At 38.2% G+C, this 16,871-nt stretch overlaps 1 protein-coding gene across 25 annotated transcripts in view; it reads right to left on the bottom strand.

Annotated features, from left to right (window-relative positions):
* LOC124299971 (GTPase-activating Rap/Ran-GAP domain-like protein 3) overlaps positions 1–16,871 on the bottom strand; it is a 62,378-nt gene that overhangs the window by 8,029 nt on the left and 37,478 nt on the right. For 9 of the 25 annotated variants that reach the window (XM_046753475.1, XM_046753474.1, XM_046753478.1 and 6 more), the window contains 6 exons: positions 14,666–14,735; positions 2,700–2,783; positions 2,347–2,498; positions 1,956–2,077; positions 1,725–1,834; positions 248–382 (listed from right to left, as the gene is read on the bottom strand). In XM_046753475.1, the coding sequence (XP_046609431.1) occupies positions 248–382; positions 1,725–1,834; positions 1,956–2,077; positions 2,347–2,498; positions 2,700–2,783; positions 14,666–14,735 (673 nt within the window). Of the gene's footprint in view, positions 1–247; positions 383–1,724; positions 1,835–1,955; positions 2,078–2,346; positions 2,499–2,699; positions 2,784–14,665; positions 14,736–15,689; positions 15,929–16,871 lie in introns of those variants that run through there. The other 16 variants (XM_046753481.1, XM_046753477.1, XM_046753476.1 and 13 more) reach the window with 8 other exon arrangements.

Genomic DNA, 16,871 nt, shown 5'->3' with positions numbered 1-16,871 from the left:
GAAAACACGTCTCCTCTTCATTTTCTTCCTAGGGACCTCTAGCTCAATTTGCTCAAACCGAACAATTATCCACTAATTATTTGCGTCAATACTTTTGGGCCCGAGTTTTCCAAAGCCATTCGACACGGAATGACTTGACACTACATACTATCGAAGCGGCAAGCGTCTCCAGCATGCATTTCGGCCCACTGAAAGGAATCCCGTGAAACATAGAGACTGTGGGATGAGACCTTGATTGATAACTCACCTTTTGTATGTCCGGAGAAAATATCTCACGTGGTCCTTTATCCAGTCTGTCCATCCCAGGAAAATTGCTGAAGTCATATGTTACATCAGTACAACAAGAATCACGGAATATACATGCATATTGTATAATGCATATTAGGGTGGGCCAAAAAAAATGAGTATTTTTTTTTTTACTTTATACTCTGGAAATCGGTTGCTAGATACCTCTAAAGGATTCTCACCAAATATGAGCTCTTAATTTTGATAACAAGGTCCTCCGCTTTACAATTTTGCATTTTTTCCTGAGTTATAGAAACAAAAATTCATATCTCTTTGACAACTGTTCGTTAAAAAATATCTCTCCTCATATTCTTGTAGGAAATCGAACGCTCTACAAAAAAGGTCTCTTACAATTTTTTCGTAAACCTTACCGTTTAAAAGATATCAAAGCTTGAAGTTTGATTATTTTAAGAGAAATTTCTGTTTTGCTTATGAATTTTTTAACTCGCTTACAAAAAATTTTGATGAATTGCACAACTCATAGTTTTGTAGGAAATTAACTGCTCTACAAAAATGGTGTCTTATGATTTATCGATTAAGTTAAGCGTTTAAAAGATATTCATCGTCAAACTTCAATGCATACTAATTTCAACAGTTTTTGATGAATAATTCGAAAAATTTCAATTCAATTTATAAGCTTCATGAAAATTTATTCCAATGTGAGATCCTAAGAAAAGAGAAAAATAGTATAAAAATATATATTAAAAATTAAAAATTAAAAAATGTATAATATATAGAACTAAAAAAATAAAAGAAAAATAGTATAAAAATATATATTAAAAATTGAAAATTAAAAAATATATAATATATAGAACTAAAAAAATAAAAGAAAAATAGTTTAAAACATTTCTCTTTTCTTAGGAACTCACATTGGAATAAATTTTCATGAAACTTATAAATTAAATTGAAATTTTTCGAATTATTCATCAAAAACTGTTAAAATTAGTATGCATTGAAGTTTGACGATGAATATCTTTTAAACGCTTAACTTAATCGACAAATCATAAGACACCATTTTTGTAGAGCAGTTAATTTCCTACAAAACTATGAGTTGTGCAATTCATCAAAATTTTTTGTAAGCGAGTTAAAAAATTCATAAGCAAAACAGAAATTTCTCTTAAAATAATCAAACTTTAAGCTTTGATATCTTTTAAACGGTAAGGTTTACGAAAAAATTGTAAGAGACCTTTTTTGTAGAGCGTTCGATTTCCTACAAGAATATGAGGAGAGATATTTTTTAACGAACAGTTGTCAAAGAGATATGAATTTTTGTTTCTATAACTCAGGAAAAAATGCAAAATTGTAAAGCGGAGGACCTTGTTATCAAAATTAAGAGCTCATATTTGGTGAGAATTCTTTAGAGGTATCTAGCAACCGATTTTCAGAGTATAAAGTAAAAAAAAAAATACTCATTTTTTTTGGCCCACCCTAATGCATATGTAATGTGATGGACGTATTACGATAGATTGATTAAGTTTACTGACCTCAAAATTTGCTTCACCGTCATAGGTTTGTTTGCCATGTAAGGTAGGGATATTTTTTGCGCTCCCTGAAACGAATGTCGTATTTACCCGAAAAAATAAGGTCTAATCAGCTAACTGCGCATATATACACATACATGTATACGCATGTATATACAGATATGTATGCGAAACGGAGAAAAAGCTCACTGTTCGCCGCCACAGAATGGCTCTGTAATGTGGAACGCAGCGATCTCCGGCTCCTTCGCTGAGGACAACAGAGAGAAAGATGGGACTTCTTTCTTGATCCGACCCGACGTAATTCTGGTGAACTTTGAAAAACAAAAGCTTGATTAGAGTCCCGAAGAAGTTACGATATCGCACAGCCCCGTTTTCCCCAACGGTTTCTGCAGACATCTTCTTTTTTTATTTTACTTCACGATTCCTCTGCCTTTTCGGTACTTATTCGCAGGTGCAATAAACCCAAGCGTGTGTTGAAGACCGTGATGATCGTGTCCCAGACATTCTGACTACGTATATCCGCAGAATACTGTACAGGACTTCTTAATGTACGTGCAGGATCTTGCAATTTAGTACTTACGCTTTCCAAGAAAATACTTGAAGTACCATCGTGTCTGGTTCTCCGGATTTTCGAGTACCGGCGTACTGGGCGATCCGAACATCTGGAAAGTTCGTCAAACTTACTTTTCGTCTCCACGACGTGATGGAGACGGCTTGGAACTTTTTGCATAACTTATTTGAATCCGAAAAAATATAGGCACAGTTATATGTTGCTGCTCTACGATATTACCATACCATATATGTTATTTGCCGCGTATTCATCGAAGTTTCAGTTCAAACTTTTCTATCCTTTTTCATTTTAACAGAAATTTTCGTACTGGATTCCAATGAGATTTGCACGTATAAACCATAGTTTATCATTTAAATAGTCACCTCTTCTTTTTCCCCAAGAGAATCGCCATTTTCAACTCGAAATCTTCGTCCGTTTTCCAAGCCGTCCTGCTCGACCTGCGGCAACTATAATACAGAGAATGCGATATTACGTCGTTAAATTTAATCTAGAAATATGCAAGCTTCGTAACGACTTTCGCGTTATCAAGTACATTTGCGCGGTATTAATTGACATTGTATATATATATCGCATATATATATATATATATACGCAGATGTATATGCATACATAATATACCTTTTACATTTACTTATTATAACAGCGTGATGACTTTTCAACGAGTTGCTAATGAGAATTACGCAGGCACATTTCCTGAACTGACCTCGAGAGCTATTTCACGATGTCTTCAGAGACCCAAGAAGGCCATGAGTTAATCGCTATGCAAATTTGGATAATTTCGCGAATCGAGTAAATTACAGATCTCATTTTAACAGACCATTTCTGTCAGGTACGTGGCAAAACTTTTATCACCTCAAATTGCAGTAGAATATTTTTATCCGGAAGATTATTACTTCCACTCTAAATGAAAGAATCGGTGTTTAAATTTTCGCAAATGTCTTTGCCAAAATCTTTTTCAAATAGAAAGCTGAATATTTATTTATAGAGTTGAAAAAAGAAGGAAATTTTAACGTAACCCTCGCACATGTATAATGGAAATATCCAATGTGTGGAATGACGATGAATCAACGTACACGGTACAGTCATTAACCGATATACATTCAATCGAAGAAATAAAAGCAAATACGTTTGAAAGTAAAGCAGATTCTAGTTTCGTGGAGTGGTTGCGTAATATAATTTATTTTACGGAAACCCGAGAGCACCTCGCTATCGGTCATTTCCCAAGCCTAAACTGACAACGGTTTGTCGCCGTATGTTGCGCGATACCAAATTTACGGAGGCAGAAAACCAGCAATGAAATATCGTTCGTATACGTTTCAGAGTATTCGTTTCCACCAAGTGTATCGAATACGATGCTCGGTAACATTTTTCACACTTGTCATTGTGATTATTCACTGCCTTTTTTACGTCCGATCGGAAGCCCCGGCCAGCTGGTTGATATTCATGCCGAGCATATGGGGTGTCGTATTAACGCCCGTCGATCAATCCTGGATACCTGCCTATCTAATTCACGCGTTTCATTTATGACGATAAAAAGAAAAACGACCTGCAGCCTAGCGTAACGTAAACCACCACTAAATTACGTATGTAATTGTCGTAGCTAGACAGACAGTTATGCATAGTTTCAATTTTTACAAATCAGGTACGGAGAAAGTTCCAAATGTTTGAAATATTTCGGTTTGTGGAGGTACGCAATTAGAGGTTGAATACGCTTTTTTTATGTCGTTACGACGCAGGCACTTGAAGTTTAAACTGTTACGATACGAACATGAAATGTTTTTAGCAAGCTCTGCAATGCGAGCACTTAATCATTCCGAACACCGAGAAGTTCGGAAAATTTAATTCGCAGACAACTTCTAGGATTTAGGTATTAATTAATTATCGGATTACCCGTGCAAACGAGCACGGCTTATAGTTGTTGGAACTCGGCGAGTTCTTATTTAACTTGCAACAATAAGGAAACGTTTCCGAATACTGAAATGTTTATTTGAAAATTTCAGTTGTTTTTAAACGACCGATTAGTATACGTCATCAAAGTTTCTCGTGAAACGAATTCGAGGTGAAATCATCTAAGATTAATCTGATAAAAGAATAGAAATTCAGCGTGTATCCTATCTGATTAATGGTAATTTCAAAACGTCGAATAATCATAAAGTCAAACAACCGGATCTCACAATAAATACACACTACAGTGTTATACACGATTCGGATGCGCTGAAATGCTGGCCTCAGTTTGTCACGAATTGTAGGAAACAATTTCATGTATAATACGTGAATTGGCGCAACCACCGGTTCAATTGTTTTCCGCTTATTATTTTCCACCATTGAAATTATTTGCTGTAAAATTGAGAGGCGAGAGAGAATTTTTTATAAAATTTTATTTGCAAACAATCGACGTACCGTTTAAAAGTTTTCGCTTTATGCATGTTAAGCGGACCGTGTCGGGATTGATTGGCTCCCGAGACCCTTTCGCCGAATAATTAAACTTTGACACGCTTACCCAAGGTTCAATTTACAGTTAGGTAATGTTGTAATACTGAATTTAATTGGAAACTTTGTCAGAATATCCCACAGCGCTATATAAAATAAATCGTAACCGTGACTTTGGGAAATAATGGAATAAAGAGGCGTAATAAGGGTTCCGCTCTTTCCGCAGCTAGCTGCGGGGGCGCCAAGTAGGTACGGATTCGTATTATTTCAATAAAGAATCAGTGGTCGACAGAAACTATCCATTAGGTGCCCACCGGGAGTCCACTTCGCACCTTCCATGCGGTCCTCTCAGTTCCCCCTGAAACCCCGTCTCTCGAGACCTGGAGACACGCATCTCTTCCCTTCACCATTCGCACCTCCAGGGAGAGTAAGAAATACCACAATTTTCAGAGAAAGAAATGTTTTGTCACCACCGCGGCACCGTCGTCGAGCGAGAAAAATTTCCTCTCGTTTGGCAAATGATCTGAAACTTTTCGATCATTCCTGATATTCCTCTTCTACATTGATTACAATTTATGCCTCCCCTGGTTTTTTGTCGTGCTACTTTTTTTTCAATTGTACAATTTCTCGATTTACGCATCGGTAGTTTTGTACGAAAAAACGACGAAAACAAAATAGTAAATATCGATTTCTTAGGTAAGGTACAAGGAGCTTTCTCAAATGTTGAATACTGCGTGGTACTGATGTAGAAAAAGGAACGGACCACCCTGCATGTTTTATTCTCACCGCGCAAAAGGGGAAGGAATTGTTGGGCTTGGACGTTTTGCCTCCCTGGAGAACGAGTCGCTTACCCTCATATCCGTACCATAAATCCAGCGTGAGATTTTCGAGGTTTTCTTTTATCTCCGTTTTTTTCCATCCCGCGGATATTGAAAAAAATGACAAACAGCTCTGGCCGTCTTGAGGCCGCTTCGTGTAACGCATCATTTTGTCAGTAACATCGTAGATGGGTTGAACCGATTTAATTTGAATATATTTTCTAGCCTAGTCTTAACCAAATACGGTGATATGGTTTATTTGGCACGTCGGATTTCGTTGGTTTCATGAATTTAGGCATCGCATCGCCTTTCTTTCACCTCTTGCGATTCCGTTTAAATTATTAAGACGTCAGACACACCAACATTTTGATTAATAGGGTATCGCCTTGTTATTTTTGTTTTAAATGAAGATATCAATTTCTTCTAGAAAGTCAACCAACGTCTGTGTAAAAAAAAAATTTATTATTGCTGTTATTACAACAAACGTCATTCATTTTTCGATGTTTTTCAAATTTTAGCCGCAATTTTTTTAAATTTCATACATTTTCAAAAATTTTAGGTTCAGTCTGTAGAAGAACATTGCCTGAGGCGAATGACGCTTGAAAATTGCCGAAAACTCTAATCGTTCACTCGCAACCATGGCAATAAGGGAGCAGCGCATGAGACGCATGGTATTCTTTATCCGGTCTTATTTCTCTTAAATCTTTATATTTTAAAAATACGAACCACTGAATTTTATAGCCAAAACTCCAATAAAAACGTCGTATGAAATAAAATGTATTTATGTTCTTTCAGTTTTTCACAAATGCCATTTGAATTTTATCCCATTTTCAGCCTATTTTCGCTAGCTACTAGCTACTACTCGACGGTTTGCTAAGTGTTTGTGTTAATTTTTTCTTGCTGTAATTACGTTTTTTTTTTTATTCCATTTCTTTGGCTCCTTCATTATTCAGCGAGGAATATAGTTAACGAGCGAGCTGCTGTACTTCAAGCATTCCAAATGACTTCATGCCAGAAACCAGCTGGTTAAATCGATATTAGAGCAGATTACGAAATAAATTGAGTTCTTGATACCAACGGTGAAAGATGACGAGGGTGAAGAGGGAACTCTGTGCGCCATTGCCCGTTAGATGCAGGAAACCTTTCGCACGGCAGCTGTGATCTGTTTTATTACGCACCGCATAACTAATTCGATAATATCCCGGCAATTTCTATCGAGCTTAAATTTCGGGAAGGTGAAAATTTGCGTCAGTATCTTGGTAAAAATTGAGATAAGCAACGATTTGACTCGATAAATTTCCTAAATACGTGACAAAGATTATCATCCCATCTAACTTCACATGCAGCTAGCCCGAATCAGATAAGATTAATATTCTCCGATAAGAGTTCGCCTGCTCTTGGTACGTAATACCAACTGGAATGTGTGTTTGTATTGGCATTGTTTAGTGTTTACGTATGATATACTTAATTCTTAATTTATATTCTGTCACTTTACATTATTACATCGCTGACCTATATCTAGATCCACTACATGCTTTCGCATCGCGTATTCTTGTTGTATCGTTTTGGCTACGTATGTTGGTATTGATTCATCGTATAATATTATTGAAATTTACGGTATTCCATACTAATATATTTACGGCTACTATTGTTGGTGTCGTTCTTATTATTATTATCAACATTATTTTTTTTTATTATTTTTATCGGTACTATCGTTATTTCCTCTCTTGACGAGTCAATTCCCAGCAAAGAAGAAGAAAAAAACGAGAAGAAAATACATTTTTCTTCTTTCGTGAAATTCCCTCGTCGAATCCCCTTGTTGCAGGTGCCGTATCGGAATTATGTGTGTTTGACGGCGTGGAAACGCGGCACAAATCGTCGTGACCTACAAAACACCTGAATTCTAAATATAGAGGAGGAACGCAATTACTCAAATCGACCGTCTTGGAAGGGGCCCGGTAGCCCTTCAGTGAAAATTATCTGGAAATAGCCACGTTAGTGTGACGGGTACGATTATCGTCAATTTCACTCCCATTCAATAGTCGCGGATGGAGCTTTTCGATCTATTAAAAATGCGACGCGGAAAAGTCGGGAAAATATTTGCACAAATGTTCTGCTTCGCATGCAAATTATATTGCACACAATATTCGACGATCAATTCTTAAATTGTGGGGACATACATATTTTACTAATTAAAAAGAAAATTGCGATAATAATTATACGCGTGAAAGTCGAATTGAACGTATTGGTTTAACTTCAAAGCTCTATTAATTACCGCGAGGTTTTTGGAAGAAACAGGTTTCATGAGCGATAGGTACTTAAATTTGTTGCAAGAGTTTCGCTTCCTCTTCGTTATCATTCGAGCGGGCGATTATCAAACTGATAGATTTATATATATATGCGGCTCCGCTATGAAAGCTTTTAACGAAAGTGGAAGATACAAGACTGATAATCTTATGGTAAATATATACATAAATAAATATATAGCCGAACGTCGCTGAGGTTCTTGATGTAAAACGCCGATGTGAGGTAAATAAGACAAAAAGTTCAACTTTGGAGAAAGATTACGACTAGTTCTTCATAATATGTCTACAAGTATCTTGACAGGGGAATTGAAGATTCAACGTCTTAAAAACACTACTAAACATATTAAAACAGACGTCAATTTTTATTACCCTCAAGAGATTTTGGAGAACAAAACTCGTACGTTCCGCGATTATGACTTATTGTTGTGCAAAATCGTTTGTTGAACAATTTTTTCCACTTATTTCACCCGGCGTAATTTCGCACCATAAAAGTTTCGGCTTTTTTCGGTATAGAATGGCATCGAGTGGGTGTGAGTCAGAAGTAAACTTTGGAGCGCGGTTGTAGTTGTGCTTTCGATGGAGAAAATTATGCGATTATAATGGAAGGAACGGATGCGAGAAACAAAAAAAAAAATCTAAATAAGAAAAATAAAAAACAACGCCAAGAAATCATGCCAATTTACTGTTGAAATAATTTACGCAAGTTTATGCGCCGACAACTTTTTATTATTCTACAGAATTTCACGCCCTGCGAAAAAAGTGCGAAAAATTTCACGATGAATCCCAATTAATCCCGCCGTTATTTTGCTGACGTAAAACTCGCCCCAGTATAGAATTATTGTATTACTCAATAATTCAATATGATATTTTCACCCTTAATTGACATTTCCCCTGAGTAATTTTTTTGCTTCACCTCCTTTCTGCCTGATCGTGAAACTTAGTTGCCAGCTTCCGTTTCGGGTTTCGCCCTAAATTCGTTCTCTCGAGGTATTCTTCACTAACCGCGGCAGCGGCAGCCTGGCAACTTTGAGCTCGGAAAAAAACGGCTGTGATTTATTTCATGAAAGAAAATTATCTTCCTGGCTGAAGGTACACATTTTTCATGAAAAAGAACTATTTTCCTGATGAATTGCCAAAGAAGTTTGCCCACCAAAATTCGATCAAACCAGCTGCGGTGAATAATTCTCTTTTGTGACAATGAATGAAACTTTTCCTCCTTTTTCTAAATGGAAACGGGCAAAGGGTGAAGGAAAGGTCTGAAATTTGAACCTCGCTACTTTCTCCTCGCTTCGGTACGATCCTCACTGAAGCCAATCCGACGAAAGAAGGATGGTTAGTAGTAAGGGTGACCGTGTGGTCAGACGGCGAGCGCGCACTTCATCCCTTATGCATTTTCATTTCTCCTTCTAAGAGGGTCGGGCGATTGTTTACCTATGACTTTCCAGGTCACTGTATATTTTGCGGAGAAAGTAACGAACCAGAGAAATTGAAATTAAGGATCTTATCACTCGGGCGGTACAAGCTCTGCAGAGTGTAAGACAGCTGTAAGCACGCGACGTTTGAAAAATTAGCCAGAAAAATGACGGGATGGAAATTATTTCAGAGTAATATATTATGCCGTTTTAAGGTGTGTGTGTAATATCCTCTTGGACGGATTCTCTTTTTTCCAAAGTTGGCGAGAATATTCACAAGTATCGCAACGATATTTAGCCTCGTTGCAAACAGACTGAGATGAGAAAAAGTATTATTTACTTAATTCAAACATTATTTCACCTGACTCGTTGATGAAGTATATGTTGATTTTTATAGACGCAAGTGAATTTCCAGCCACGGTAAAACGGATAGGTATGTTCATTTGAATAAGATAAGTCTTGTGTGGGTCAAGAGACAATTAATCATTGAGTCGAGTCGATCATACATTTATTTTCTCTACCTCCTTTCTATTGGATCTCATTTACATATATTGAATTGTGTTGCATATTGTATGTTGCATTATAACGAAATCTGAAATCGTGAATCAAATGGACGATTCATCGAAACATGACAGTTGGCTTGTCATCAATTTGTACAATATGCAATGATAGGAGTTTATCATTCGGTTTACGCAGTCATGAATTTGATAGTCATTTCAACGATTTGTAATCGTCCATTTGTATTTTTTTAAATACTGAAAATTAGTTTACAGACATGTTTATCTCATTATCTGAAATTCGTATTCTTAACCCGTTACTTAAATACGAGGAAATTTTATTTTTCTTTTCTTTAAATATGTGAATAATGCGGGTATGGGGTGTAGCATTTTTAATTCTGGACTTTGCGAGATCCGCCGTTGAAGCGAGAGTGGAAATTTTTCCACGTTCATAACCGAATGTTGCAATTTTTTCTCGAGCTTTTCTCTGCTCGGCGTCCCGCCTCCCCGACCAAACTCCGACAAGTTTAAACACGAGAATGTGCGTTCGGGGTTGTGCCGAAAGATATTAGAGTATAAGCGCGGGACCATGCAGAGATTTTGACAATATTTCAAACTTTATTAAACTTACGTTTGACTACGATCCGAGTGGATCAATATTTGCCGTTACTCATATCACGTGTCGCTACGCGCGTAAAGAAGGGCCAGGGAAACAATATTTCAGATTTTCTATCGATTCAGTTCTAGCTGACGAAAAACTCACGGAACCGCGGAAATAGAAATTGATTGTATCAGGTAGAAAAAAACGTGCGATTTAACGAATTGGACGAAGTTTATGACGATGTGTTTATTTCCCTACAAACAATGGAAAATTCGGTGAAAATTTGCAATCTAATCGAATGAAATTTATGGAGCTACTTGACGAGTGATAACCACTTTCCCATTTTTCGCACGTCCGGGGATGAAATATTTATGGCCACGGCGGCGCTTCTGCACAGAGCCTGAATTTTACTCGCTTAGCCTGATATTTCACACAGATTTTGCCACGGTCATACCGAAGAAAATTCTGGAGGGTTTTTGGGCTGCAGAGTTAAATTTTTTGATCAATAAACACGCACTGATAAAACTGCAAACGTAAAATATACCTACATGCGAAAGCTGAACTGCTGAATATTTTCCTAATTTGATCTAATTGATAAAATTGTTCCCACGGCGAGTTTCACATCATTTTATATTTGGTATGTTGAGCGAAAAATAGCAGAGTATCAACATCCAGCAGCTCAGGGCTTAGGGAGAAGCTGGAAAAGGTTTGATGTGGGTTGGGACGCAAATTAGGATCGCAGTAAATTTTCGAAACACAATGGCGAGAGACCTCCGATGAAATTAGCGCGTAAATCCCTGCGGGCTTAGCGTCGTTCGCAGGTGCCCCACGCATAATGCATGATTTATTTATTATACGTTGCGAGAAATGTTACAAGGCCCAAAAAATAATGGAGCCCGGGTGTGTGCAGATCCTATCGTTACATCCCTCCTTGAGACTTTGACACATCGCAGGTATATACGGGAGTTCGTTTGCACCAGTCAGGCGATATCAATGAAACAGTTTCCTACTTTGCTAGCTGGGCACGTCGATTCTAGTCGTCTGTTTTTATCGCCTCGTCTCGTGCGGTTAATTGATCAGGCTTGGCTGCTATACATATTTACACTTCTCTCAACAGTCAAAGTGGCGAGACGAGAGGTGCAATTACAGAATGTCAAGATAATGAATTGGGTAGTCGATACAGAAGCAGGCTCGTGACTAAACGCGGTAATGGGAAATAACATTCGGTGGTAGAAGAAGATTAACCGTCGTACAAAGTACCTGCGGAATGCGGAAATATTGGGGAATTTGATCAGGGATCTGGAACGCAGAAATCGATGTTAATGCGTCGCCTTGTATTCCGGACAACTTTTCACGCGACGAAGATCGTTATAAAAGTTATAATTTTTCTGCTGCAAGCCTGCGAAATCTGAGAGAGCAAGGAAATTTGTAAACTAACCAATTTGTCATTGGCACGGCGATATATGGAATGTGAAAATGGTCATGTTGGAAACTAGAAGATCGCAGCAGGTACAATATTGAATACTGTTTGTGAATACAAGAATTATAATGTAAGAGGCGGATAATCTCCTCGCAACTTATACATCCAGGGATAAGAGGAAGCTGCATAGAAGCGTTGAGCAAGCACCGAGATTGAATCGTGGGTGGAGATATATTTTCATTTCGGTTATAAGTAACGACGGTAGTAAAGTTTGCTCGAATCAGACATAACGAGAAGGTAGTTCAGTTTGCCTGAGTTGTTACGCAAAAAAGTTCACCCAGCTTCCACCTTATTCTAAACCCTAAGGAATGATTGGTCAACCGGTTTCGAACCCTTTTTACGGTTCAAGAAATTGCAATTTGCGCTGATGTGAGTATACGCATAGTTCATTAAAGTAAGTTTACATTTTTCACGAGGTCGAAATTCCTCTAAGCATCACACTTACAAGGTACGTTATTCGGAGAAAAACTGACACAGCTTTAAATTTGGCACAGCTAAAGGCAAGAGGAATAACGAAATGAAGTCGGTAAGACTCGTGAACCCAGGTATGCATTCCTACCAAGATTTTCCACATCGCGTACGCTTTACAATTCGGCACATATTGCGGTTCCCAACATTTTCAATTATGGAGTGTGTTTCCGAGTAAACACCGCAGCATATTGTATTGCCTACCACTAAGAAGAACAAATATCGGTAAAACAGACCTACTGAGTCATAATTACTTTAGTCAAGTCAAATTATATAATCATTTTAACCCATTCGCTTTACCGTACACTGTAGTGTACAATCTTGATTTTCGTTTTTTACGATTTTCACAAGATATACCGCATATTGAATAGTTGTTAAGTGTATGAAATAGGGGTAAAATTTTCTGACAAATCGATTGTCGCTATTTATTTTATACAATTATTCTCACATTGCAAGGAAAACGTGAATTTTGGAAATAAAACTCGATTTCTGATTCATATCCAAAACATCTCAAAATCGTCTAGAAAGTGTTTCTTTGGTTGAATAAAGGCATTTTGAGTTAATATTTTCATTTGAAAGTGAACGGGTTAGCTAGACTCCGGAACTCGAGCACTGAACGCGCTTCGGCACGAGTTATAAACTACGAAAGAATTGCTTGGCCAAATTCTCACAACTTGGCAGCATGGGCAGTTCCAACTTACTCGCGAGGACTTCAAACGCGCTACCTACTGATAACTCGAAGCGATATTTGTTCCTTTCAGCGGTACGCAACCCGACACACTGCTACATTTACTCGGAAACACACTGTATATGGTTTACTAGAATGCCTTTGGCATATTACGATTGAGCCGATAGGTATTTAAGATAGCTACCGAAACAACAGATCTCGCCAATTTCAAGCGCCGATAAATTATGTCTGGACTTGGAAGATTTATCTTGGTCAACGTCGCTTTCACGAAAGCCATAGGAGAGTAAACAAAGAGCCGTTTGAATTCTTTTCGGTATCGTTAATTATTAATTAGTAGACATGAAACAGGGTCAAGGATCGCTTATATCGTGTCTGAAACTGTCTCGGTGAATTTTTAACAAGTGCCCTTGAGGTCTCGCGATTGTAAAAAATGTCGGCACTGTTTTTACTGGCTATAGGTGTGAAGCATAGCAGAAGTATTTTCTGGGTGAAAATATAGCTACTTTTCTTAAAATATGCGTGTACCTGTTCAGTCATGACCGAATTATACGCCTATAATGTATTTTTCAAGGTATATAATACAACATTTTGTAGTTCTATTTTGGCAGTATATTATACGTTGCAATCTGCGAAAAACGGACTGAATTTTATGAACCTGCGCTTGCTCGTTAAGTCTGTATAAAGATAGATTAACAGCGGTAGATTGAACGCGGTCGCGAACGAATTTCCGGTAACCGGTATATTTGTGTAAATTACAAAACCGCGGGGAGATTAGAGCCGGGTTCCCTCGGTTGATCCATATTCAACGTTGCACGCACGTTCACAGAAAACGTGAAAAATTTGAAACGTCGAAAAATAATTGTCACTTTCAATTTGCATATCCGTGTCCAGACGCTGGCGTTATCGCAGAGATACGGCCGTTATCCTGCAGCATCGGCGATATAGGTATAGGATCGAGGTTTTGATTAACCGTCTTCAGATAATCGAATGTGGTTACAATCTGATTGCGGATCAGCGGATAGGGTATTTACTCTGCATTTACCGTTTTATATACGCGTTCGCGGAACTCGATTTGCTTGCTTAGCCTTTGCAGAGCTTACGGCTTAGTAATCGAATGAAAATACGGTTTCAAAGTGGTTGGTTTGTTGGAAATTTCACCCGATAGTCAAATTTCTCTTGCTCGGCATAATATCAACATTAGCACGAGTATATCACTGAAATTTATAGTCGATGAGAAAAAATTTACAATCAGAACATTTCGTCAGGTTTTCAAACTTCTACTATTCTACTCGAAGCAAGCAGACGGCTTTTCGACCGTCTTAAAATCGCTGCCCGATCCACTCGTGGCATGCAATCTGACCGCGAGTATACGGAGCAGTGATAATCAGTGCTGAGCGGGATGGTCGATTAAAGTATAAATTATCACGTGTGATTCACCGAGAATTTGCCGGCTCGTCAGTCACGTTCTTCAACCGTTACCACTGACCGGTGCATTCGACAAGCATTGCACAAGTGTCTCATGGATACGTATAAAGTGCAGGCAATTAGTGAATCAACGCAGCACGTGTAATCGGTTATCGAGTCTATGCGGTAGATTGCGATTCGTAAATTAAACCAATTGACCTTACCATTTCGATGCTGCCATAGTATCGCCGGGAAAAGACGCCCCTCCGTGAAACAGTGTCAGTGGCTGGTGAGCTGAAACAAGTATAACAAGAGGCAATTGAGCATGTGCATTGAAACGAATGCTAGACTGGGATTGAACGGCGCCCTTAATTCTAACCCCCGTCAAGTGATCGGAAGGAACTTGAACCCATCTGCCTGATATCAGTTCGAATTCAGACTATTTCCACGGTTTAAGCCCTAAAAAGCAGCACGTTTCAGCCTGGGACTTGGCAGCCGAGCGGAAGTAAAAGATATAGGGGAAAATTCGTGAGAGAAGATATACGGAGAGAGATGGAAATGGGGATATTAATTAAAAAGAGCCAAGTCCGCTTTATACTCTCGCGGATATAGGTTAATGAGCGATCGAAAGGGTGAGTCTCGCCCATGCGCGAGGATAGGAATCCCGTCTTTGGCTCTCAGTTTTCAATGTTTCCACCCGTAGTTGCCCTGATGAAGGCAAAGGCAAAGACGAGACGAGTACAGAAAAATCCGGTCTAATTAAATCCATGAAATGAGAAACGTACCTCAATAACTATTCTAGAGGTTTTTTTTTCTATACGCCGCTCACGCATCGGTGTTTACCTCAGCCATTATTGCTCCCTGCTCTACATCCGCTTCTAGAATAATTATAGGAATAATTTAAATAGGTATAATTTTGATATGGGTGGTGAACGGGCGGATAAATAAAGCAGATATCCGGTGTTTATCGCACGGAACATTATGTTAATATTTCATTATGAATTATTCAGACGGTCGATTAGTTTTGAGATTACGCCGGGCTGGGCTTAGCGCCGAAATCCGCCAACGTGACATCAATTTACACGTGAACGTGTGCATAAACAATTTATTGCACACACCCGACGTTTTGACACTATATTGTAAAAAAATAGCTGCAAGAAACTGCGCAACTCGGTTCCGTCATACCGTACCTATAGACTGCACATCAAAGGTAAGCCACGAAAATTTAAAAATAAAAATTGTCTCTACCTATAATGCAATCCCGAAGCAATTTTACTACGTGACCAACCGAATTCTAAGGTCCATAAGTCCGGGGCTAATAAATTTTCTTCGTAGAGTGGTGTAGAACGGTCCAGGATTATCAGGGGGTTCAGCTGCTCCGAAACCGTAAGAAGTGGCAATTTTTTTCACGCAGTCCATTGTGATCCGGGAGATACCATTTATGAACATGATCGTATAGAGCTGTTATCTTCAAGCTATTGCAGGACCTGTTTTCACGTCGGAGCAAACAAGAAATAAATCAATTTTAACCCAAAATGGCGGAGTAACTGCGACCTCAAGGTGTGTACTGTTATCACGGGTCCCTCGTTATTCACCGCCACGCGGAAACTAGGGGTTCAACGTATTCTGTTAACATTTTCGTCCTATGTTTCGCACCTTGCCGATAGCGTGATATTAATCTCGGGATAAAATGCTCAGTTTTATGATAAAAGTTTAAGTAGAATCTTAGTAACTTGGAAGTATACGTTCTAGTCGAGAAGACAAAACAAAAAACGTTGCAGAGATTTTTGTCTTTTAGACTTTCGTACTCAATCAATCAATTTCGAGGCCCGCTTCAGAATGACATATTTAAGAGCGAAAATTGTCTCACTTTGTATTTTGCTACGCACATCAGTGGTTCAATTGGGATCGTGGTCACCGTGATTCATTGAATGAAAATAAAGATATCTTCGAGAGTCTACTACATTCCACATTTTTTTTAATCTAATTGAATACATTTTAATACGCCCAAAAAATATCTACAGTATACTTTCTCAAGGAATAATAAAAAGAGGGCTAGGTTTGTGAGCACATGGCCGAATTAGAATGCATGATGAAACAAAGGTAAGTATGTCTTACTTCTTACAATTGGATGTTTGAAATATGTAAAATCGAATACTTTTATACATATATATACGTATATATAGTCGAAGTAGTATCTGCATTGGAGTGAGCTTGGAATTTTTTTTATCAGGAACGACGTACATCGCTTCATAAGTACTTTTTTCAAAATGGTAGGGTATTTTTTTTTTTTTTTTTTAACGTCAATCTGAGAGTTAATTTTTCATACAGTGGCTGTACAGAAATCCCGACAAAACGGTTCCAGGACTTCAGCTGAAACTCAGTTAAAAAATCGAGTATTCGGCGGAGATTGTTAATTTTCGAACTTTG

This window comes from Neodiprion virginianus, chromosome 3 (genome assembly GCF_021901495.1).
Source record: "Neodiprion virginianus isolate iyNeoVirg1 chromosome 3, iyNeoVirg1.1, whole genome shotgun sequence".
Lineage (NCBI taxonomy): Eukaryota > Metazoa > Arthropoda > Insecta > Hymenoptera > Diprionidae > Neodiprion > Neodiprion virginianus.
This window is presented reverse-complemented; position numbering and strand designations above follow the sequence as displayed.